Source organism: Austrofundulus limnaeus, unplaced genomic scaffold, assembly GCF_001266775.1.
Source record: "Austrofundulus limnaeus strain Quisiro unplaced genomic scaffold, Austrofundulus_limnaeus-1.0 Scaffold2, whole genome shotgun sequence".
NCBI classification, from domain to species: domain Eukaryota; kingdom Metazoa; phylum Chordata; class Actinopteri; order Cyprinodontiformes; family Rivulidae; genus Austrofundulus; species Austrofundulus limnaeus.
The window spans coordinates 7,421,082-7,430,224 of NW_013952404.1; the positions used below are offsets into that span (position 1 = coordinate 7,421,082).

At 39.2% G+C, this 9,143-nt stretch overlaps 1 protein-coding gene across 6 annotated transcripts in view; it reads right to left on the reverse strand.

The window, feature by feature from the left end:
• The window catches only part of eml1 (EMAP like 1), a gene marked incomplete in the record, with an annotated part of 59,370 nt that overhangs the window by 2,056 nt on the left and 48,171 nt on the right, over positions 1-9,143 (reverse strand). For all 6 annotated transcript variants that reach the window (XM_014014038.1, XM_014014055.1, XM_014014029.1 and 3 more), the window contains 16 exon segments: positions 162-292; positions 364-459; positions 760-847; positions 1,314-1,411; positions 1,614-1,702; positions 1,805-1,872; positions 2,044-2,175; positions 2,272-2,397; positions 3,090-3,241; positions 4,600-4,699; positions 4,804-4,941; positions 5,026-5,121; positions 5,222-5,332; positions 5,430-5,499; positions 5,743-5,892; positions 6,329-6,458. In XM_014014038.1, the coding sequence (XP_013869492.1) occupies positions 162-292; positions 364-459; positions 760-847; positions 1,314-1,411; positions 1,614-1,702; positions 1,805-1,872; positions 2,044-2,175; positions 2,272-2,397; positions 3,090-3,241; positions 4,600-4,699; positions 4,804-4,941; positions 5,026-5,121; positions 5,222-5,332; positions 5,430-5,499; positions 5,743-5,892; positions 6,329-6,458 (1,775 nt within the window).

Below are 9,143 nucleotides of genomic sequence, written 5' to 3' on the forward strand. Positions count from 1 at the left end.
ACTTATTTACTTATTTACTTAATTATTTACTTACTTATTTACTTACTTATTTACTTATTTACTTACTTACTTACTTACTTATTTATTTATTTATTTACTTATTTATTTATTTATTTAAACCTGAAAGACAACTTCCTGCTGTTTAAGATCTGCTGTCTCACCCTGAACTGTGAACAGGGGTACGAGAAGAGGTGAACCTTCCCGAAGTCGTCCCCGGTGGCCAGGAGGCTCCCGTCGTTGGACCTGCACGCCGCGTTGATGTCGGTACCGTCTGACCCGTCGGGCCACAGGCCTGATGAAAACAGCAGAGGTGTCTGCTGAGTCAGCGTTACAGCTGAAAACATAATCTGAGTCGTCACTCACCGAACACCTGGAAGCCCAAAGTGCAAGTGTAGGTGGCCCAGTCGATGTCCCTGGTGGTCTCCACACTGACCACCTGCTTACACACTGATGGGATCCCTGAAGGTGGGGAGAAAATCCACAGTTTTATCTCWCTGAGGTAAAATTGGTTTGATTTTAAAAATACTCGAATATTTTAAACCCCAGTTTCATTTTAAACATCTACTTGGGTCAAAATCACAAAAAATTTTACATTTACAATTATAACAGGTGAGACCTAAATTTTATTTAGAGTTTTGACAAATAAACACAAGGTTGTAGCTTATGTCTGTGTTTGTCTGTCTGTTAGTAAAATATCTCATAAAACACTGGACAGATTTGAACGAAGCTTAGCCGACACAAAAAACGGTTCAAACTTACAGTACAGTATCTCATAGTCGCCTGAATTTGATACCAGGTACTGGGAGTCCACCGACCAGTCCAAATGAGTAATGAAACTGGAATGACCCTGATCAAAATAACAAAAACAAACAAACTGTTAATAAGACAACAAACGTCACACAGTTTGTATGGAGAACCAACACTGTCTTAATTAAAATAAAAATATAAATGGCCAGTAAATAAACAAATACACTGAAAATGAACCAATTAATTTAAAAATGGAGAACTTTACCTCATGTTTTATTTAACTGGTACATTATTTAAAATTTACTGTGTTTAAAAATATATATATTTGTTTTTTCTTTTTCGTGTAGATTCATTTGTGTCTCTTTATTAATTTTTTAAACAGTTTTTTTTAATTTAAGTATGGAAGTTGTATTGAATGACACAGTGGTGTGTAACTCAAATGTGTAAAACTAAAAGAAGGAACAATACAGAACAGAATGAATGAATGAATGAATGAATGAATGAATGAATGAATGAATGAATGAATGAATGAATGAATGAATGAATGAATGAATGAATGAACTCACCGAACACTTTCCAACTCGGCTGTATTTCCTCCCGTTTTCTGCCACAGCGTAGACGTAGATGTAGTTATCGTGGGAACCGATAGCCAGGAAGTTACCGTCTAAAGGAGAAATGCAACATTTGAATGAATAATTTATAACCAGAGCATCAGGCATACTTCAGGAGAATTTAAATCAAACACATTAAAACATGTTTTATTGTTATTTGCAATGATATAACTCTGAAAATCCTCTTTTGATTTGGTMTTTTTACCGCTCATCAGGATCTGCAGACACTAAAAGGCAGACAGAAGAAGCTCCTACCTGGCCCGTAGCGCATCACAGACAGCTGTTCGTTCCCATCTGTGTGGACGCTGACTAAATCCTTCGAGTCTGTGTCGAGCACCTGCCACCTGCAGGATCAGAGACAGACTCGGCTTCAGATTAAGCTTTAAACTAAGCAGCAATGCATGCTTCATATATCACAGTATATTATATTATTATTGTATTTGTACCTGCCAGTTTGAGTCCCGATGGCAACCACAGCTCCTGATGGGTGAAAACCTGCTGATTGGGCTGTATCCTGTTTTAAAACATAAAGAAAACTCACTTTATTCAACAATATGTTGAGTTTTTTATTTTTATTTAAACGGCACAGTTCTTGCCCTCAAGGATAAATAATGCTCCTTGAGGCCAGTTGATCACTTGTAATTTTCCATAAATTACCCCAGGGGGCGATGTTGGTCCAACTTACCTCCAGACTTTTAGTCCAGATGAGCTGATGGGTGCTGGAGTCCCACAGACAGACCTGCCTGTCGTAGCCACAGGTCAGGAACTGAGACTTCCTGGGATGGACGGCTAGACCCCACAACTCATCGATGTGACCCTGGAGAGAGGATTTGTTTGTTTTAAAACAACTAAAACCATTCTATATTTCATTAAAAAAAAACAACAAAGAAGCAAACCTTAGACTCACACCTACCTGTGTAATAGGCAGGAATTCTCCATCCAAACTGCCTTGTAAGACAAAGTTCTTGGTTGTCCCGATGAGAACCGTCTCCCGTCTCCCCTCAGCTATGGTCCTGATGGGACCGAACAATTCAGGCACCTGCAGAGACAGAGAGTGCACGCAGTGCCATCTGACCTGTCCCTGATGTGATGTTCATGAAGCAAATAAGTCATGAATAAACCACAAGAACAGTCACCATAAATAAGTAGAAATAAATAATAAAATATGTTTATTACACTTTTCAGTTAACCACGTCACCATTTTGCTAATTACTCGATGATAGGTTACAACTGAGACTAAATTACAAAGAGTTAAAGTATGACAATAAAGCAATGAATTGAATTAGTTTGGAGCTGACGCCATTTATCGCCACATTAGCTTGGAAGCTAACATGAAAGCTAAAACACTAAAGCTGAGGTTCTCCTTCCATGAAGCAGCTATATTGTCCTCCATCATCATTTTCAGCTTCAGGCCGAGTCGTTTCTACCTTCTCCTCTCAATCAACCAAGTTCCAGTTTCATTTAAAGAGGCTGACCGTCAGACACTGTCCAAAATTAACCTTCAAGCTGGATAGAGCTCGCGCCAGAGGACCAATAACTGTCATTTACCCAGAATGCTTTGCAGCTTAAATAACACAATGTGTCATTATTGTAACAATATTTATATATAAACTAAACAGCCTACAGTATTTTTAAAGTCTGGTTTTAACAGCTGAAGTGAAGTTTTAACAGCAGGACTAATACATCTTATCTGTCTAATTTGAGAAAAATAAAGCAGTTTTGCTTGCTGACCTCCACTACTTGTATCTGCTGGTAGCTGGTGTCCCAGGAAACGAGCCTGCGGTCCTTCCCTCCAGACACCAGCGTGCCATTCCTCAGCATGCACAGAGCGAAGATGCTGCCCTCGTGAGCTCCTGGGATGACGTGGCTGATGCGATTAGTGCCTGCAGTGATGGAGATGAGGCGAGAGGGAGGAGGGCACAGAGGTGGACCACTTAAGGAGGACAGATTAATTAACTGAGACAAACAGAAGCATAATCAATGGATAAAAACACAGAGAGGGGAAGAGACGTTTCTTCTCCCTTTAAAGCTCTTCTCACAAGATTTATTTTTAGACTGACCTCTCGTCTCCTGACTACTCCTCCATCGAGAGATCATTTCTGACCTTGTGAACACAAATATTTACTTCTCTGGTTCTGTTTGATGTTTATTTTAAAACCTTACCAACACACCAGTATGGAGGACCAAATCTGACATAATTAGAAATAAAAGCAAAAATATATCAATGGACCAATAAAATAAATAAATAAATAAATACACTTAAAATGTACCAATAAAATAAATAAATAAATAAATTATATATATATATAAAATTCTCTCACAAGTCTTTATTTCCATGTTTTGCTTTTACATTTCTCGGTCTCCTGTATTTACACTTCTGTATGCATTTCTGCTTTGTTATGTAAATAAGGTGGGCGGTCCTTCTTGGGTCTGCTCCTCTCCTATTGGTCAATAGACAGGAAGGAGCAGGATCCATGTGCAGATCCACTGTGCATGCTTGTGCTGCCTCAGTTTAAGGTTTGGTTAAAAACTTTTGATGGAAATAGGCGCAGATATTACAAGATTTTTTTTCTTCCTTCTGCTGCCTTTCATTTTATTTTTCATTTGTATTTTTTTTTTGTATACTGAATTTGCTTTGTTTTTAAATGAATGAATAAACTAAACTTTAAAAAGAAAATCAAGGTGGAAAAACACTTACCTGTACCTTTATTTTTAATTTAACTTTTAGCTAAACTGAGGCAGCACATGCATGCACAGTAGATCTGCACATGGATTCTGCTTCTTCTTATCTATTAACCAATAGGAGAGGAGCAGACCCGGGATGGACCGCCCACCTTATTTGCGTAACGAAGCAGAAATGCATAAAGGAAATGTAAATACAGGAGACAGAGAAATGTAAAAGCAACACATGGAAATAAAGACTTGAGAAAAATTATAAATAAAAAATATGATAATTTAAGAGACACAGATGCATCTGAATGTACAAGGAAAAACAAAAAACAGTAAAATTTAAATTATGTTGTAAAATATGTAATTTATTGGAACTGTGCTGGAAAAATTAATATGAAGGTCAATTAAATTATAAAACATGACCTAAAGTTCTCCTTTTTAAAATGTAATTGGTGCATTTAAGAGTATTTTTTTTACTTGTTTTTCCACTAATATATTTCTGCTTTTATTTCTAATTATGTTAAATTCGGTCCTCCATACACTGGAGCATGACAAGACGACTTTCAGTTACCTTTTCCCCACACCAGGATGTTTCCGCTCGAGTCTCCAGTGATGGTGTCTCCATTTTCTGCAAAGTTCACACACAGCACAAACTTGGGCTTCTCTTGTTTCTGCAGCAGATACAAAAAACAAACAAACAACAACAAAGAAGTGGTTTAGTAGTTTTACATGTGTCTTGATGAAATCTGAAGCATCCTGTTTCGTTTTTTATCACCTCAAACAATCCCTGCTTCTTCACCAGCGTGCCTCCTTTCTCCAGGGTCCAGAAATACAGATGGGACTTGCCACAGGTCACTATGATGTTGCTGTCGGTGGGGTGAAAGTCTGCAGCGAACACGGACTCGTTGGAGCACTGAGCAGTCGCACAGAAAACAGAGTTCAGCTCAAACAGGGAAAAACCACCAGGAGGAGGTTAAAACCATATAAACACACAGACCTTAGTTTCAGCCAGTCTGTCCTCCCTCTGCCAGTCCCAGACCGAGAGGACGTGATCGTTGGAGTCATCGACGACACAGAGTGTGTTTCCTCCGTTCTAACGTCGTCAAACCAGGCAAGGAAAGAGAGACAGAGCGTGTCAGAAGACCGAACACTGACAAAGAACTGAGCAGAGACGGTCAGCTGTGTTTCCGTACCGACTTGGAGAAAGCCAGGCAGACGAGTCCTCGATCGAAGAAACCCGAGCCCAGAATGTGGAGAGTGTTGAGGCTGACCGAGTCCCAGACACGAACATGAGGAGCCAACTGCTGCCAGGAGACAGAGAAAAAAACAAGATGGAAACATCAGATCAGTTAAATCTGAATACGGTATTTAAACAAACTGAATAAAAAAGATCTCACTTACTTTCCCATCTGACGAGGTGCCTGCTACCTGCCCCGTTGCAATGGTGATTTTGTCAGGATGGACAGCCAGGCTGGTGAGGATATTCAATAATAAATAAATAAAACAGCTATAAGTCTTTTTAACATCAAAACACCGTTTTAATAGAGATGAGCAACATGAAAGGCTGTCTGCATCGATGCATGAGGGGAAATATGTTAAACATTTATTCTGTTTGAGGTGAAGTGGTCTGTCTGCAGACACCTTCTGATCCGTAAACAAACCTTTTCTTGACCTCTGGGGGGAAAAACATCGTAAAATGTGATTCTTRCCTCACCATTTGATGTCGTCTGTGTGTCCCGTGTAGTGTCTCTGCAGCTGCTCGTCCACGTTGAATAAAACCACAACGGAGGCGATGAAATACACGGTCTCCCCTGTGGGGAGCAGGTAAAGGTTGGAGCGACAGTCTCGACCACGGTATCCGTACCTGAGCATCAAGGGTCAAGGAGTTCAAGGGTTTCCCTACTGTTTTCAACTAAAACCAGCAGTTTAAAGTGGAAACAAAATAAAAATCAAAGCCTACAAAATAAGCACCATATTTCTTTTCCCATTTTTTACTTTCATCTGACTGAACCACAATCATCCACGAGCAACAAAAACAAAGATGCTCCAAATTGAAGCAACAAAAAAATAAAAGCACCAGAGGATCTGCTGACTGCTTGTGTCATCAGCAGGTTATTTCCGACTCCGGGCTGCAGAGATCATCATCATGATCATCATCACTGTGAAAAACCAGCATTTGAGCAGATCGACTCTGACACACAGAGAGAAACCTTTGGAGCTTTATCCCCAACCCCCATCACACTTTTTATTTCTGCAGAAAGCTTCCCCCTGCAGCGTGAAGCTTCAGGTAAAAAGGATACACCCAGTCCAGTTTCAGTTTGTTACTGGGCAGCTCTCCTCTGGACTCCAGGCAGTAGCTCTCCACTAGGTCTTTGGGCATGAACATGGTGACGGGGCGACCCTTCAAATACATTTTCACATAACCTTCCTCTAAAAGAAAAAAAAAGYGGATCAGAAACCATCAGTGAGACACAGATAACCAAAATGTTAGCTTCACTAACCGCTAATCCGCAAGCTAAAAAAAACAATTAACTTTGCAAATGGTAATCCTCTAAATAGGTTTTAAAAGTAGCAGAAGCTAATGCTAACTAATAACTTGTGCGTGGTATCCGTAAAAACATCAAAATCTTGGTTAAAATCTCACAAAATCGTTTCTCTGTCCACCAAGCAGTTGAATCGGCAAGTAACCAACAAGTTGGGCTGGAAAAAAACAGCTTTGGGTMGGTTGTTAAAATTTGGGCTGCTTTTTACCACATTTGCCAGGTTTTTAGAAAGTATTCATAAGGAAATTKTATCAAAATATCAAGCGTCACTACAAAATCTCGGTTAATGTCAACTGTAAACACAGCAAAGAGAAGAGACTGGGTAGAATCTGAGGACCTACTCCCTCCTTCTGCAAAACGAGGGCTATTAGTTGACTTTTCTTATAAGCTTGCACCAAACATTTTACCCACCCCCATCTGTTTCTTTAAAAGTTTTCATTCTAATAAGTGAGCAACAGAAAAAATGTAAACACTGATTCAATGCAGATGTGTGCTAATGGTGTATTTTTTATTTGTGTAATTAACACGTAGGCCATATCAGTAATCTAAACTTTTTTATATTGCACATACAGTCAGAGGTTGAGATTTGGGCCTTTATGTGTGTGTGTGGTTAGGTGGGTTTTACATTGCGTTTGGGTTGGACTGTGTCAGTCCAATCTGACAACCCTGTGTGGGATCCACAGAAACATCAAAATATTGGCTAAAAGCTCATTAAAAACAGTTAAATCAGCAAGTTGGACAAAATGACATAAGTAGTTTATCAGCGGACTAATTAAAGTTAGCAGAACTAAATTTAGCAGAAGTTAACTAGTACGGTAACATTTTTACAAAGTTAGCGAAATGCTAATTCACTTAGCAAAAGTTAGCTTAGCTATTAGCGAAACTGTGACCACCACATCCGCTAACTAAAAATCAGTTAGGTTTGCAAACGCTAAACCACGAAACAGGGAAGAAAACTGGCAACAGCTAATCGCTAACTCAAGATCTTTGTGTGATTTCCACAGAAATGTCAGAATCTTGATTAAAAGGGAAAAACATTTCTACGTTCAAACATGTAAAACCACAAGTAGTTTAACTGGACGGTAAACAAAATGCACAGAGACAAAAACAGTTCATTAGCTTACTCAAATTTAGCAGGGCTAAATTTTGCGAAAGCTAATTGGTCCACTAACATTTTCTATAGTTAGCACAAATGCTAATCAGCCAAACGAAAAATTAGCTTTGCTGTTAAAAGACTGTGCCCCACCACTGGATACAAGTGAAAATGACATTTTCAATATGAAATGATTAATAGGAATGATAACAGTGGATTATGATATGATTAAGGGATAAAGGAGTGATGTGAGAAAATGTGATTCGTTTTAAATAAAATAAGAAAATAAATAAAATAGAACTTGCCAAGACAAAGGTTACTTTTTTAAACTCACTTTTATTAGTTAATTTTAAAATCACAGCTTTCTGACAACATAAGACAAAGCTGAAAACGCGTCAACTCATCAATACATGAAATGCAGACACAAGCAGAGCAACAAAAAATAAAACCTAAAAAATAAAGCATGCAGAAAACAAAAACACACATTTCAAAAACAGCAGATGAGGTTATTACTTTAAACGATTAAACCTATTAGTGAGCTTTTATGATGGAAGTGACATAAAGCCACAAATGTGACTGTACAGAGAAGTGAGAGCTGTTTTATTGTGTTTTTATTCTCTAGTAACAGATCTGGAAGTACTGGCTGGGGGATTTAACAGGGCTGCGGTAGCTGGGAGTTTCGACAGGAGATGACAGACTCCCTGACTTCCTGAGCTGCAGGCTACAGTTTGGGACCTGTCTGATCGATGACACCCTGACGGCACCGCTCCTCCTGCACTGGCTGCTCTCTGAGCCCTGTTTGGTGGTTGAAGGAGTTGTTAAAGCCAAAGCTGCAGGGCGGCTGCTGCTGCTCCCTGTCTGTTTGGTGGAGCGGCTGAGGTGAATCTGTACTGTGACTGTGATGCAGGTGGGCGGGGAGGCGATGATGGAGACGAGCAGTAACGTGAGGGGGGGAAACAGGAAGGGCGCACAGGGAAAAAAAGTCAAACGTTAGATCCATGTTTTTGTGTGTAAGTGAGTGAAATGCAAACTAGGCTAGAAGAGGGGAGGACTATAAATCACTAGCATGTTGCTGGGAATCGTTGTAGTCTGAAATATTGTGACAAACCGGAGCTTGGAGTAAAAACTGTTCCCAATCGTAAAAAGAGTGGCTGACTAAAGTTGACGTTAAAAAAAAAATCTGCTGATTGTGATCCTGCACCTCCAAGACTCACCTAATAAGGTCATGTTGTGTCTCCTTAGAATAAACGTGATTTATAGTTTAAAATTTAACAAATACATATATTTTTTCCCTTTAATTGGCACCAAATTTCACAGCTGTATAATAGGAGAGAAATTTAGAAAAATGTATGTTTTTAATGTCCTGATGCATCTCAGTAATCCAGGTWAAAATTCAAAAGGAAAAAAATTGTATAGGTCCTCTGGACGGGTTAAAATTAAAGCCCAGGAAGTCCAACATTTCACTGATCACATCAACTC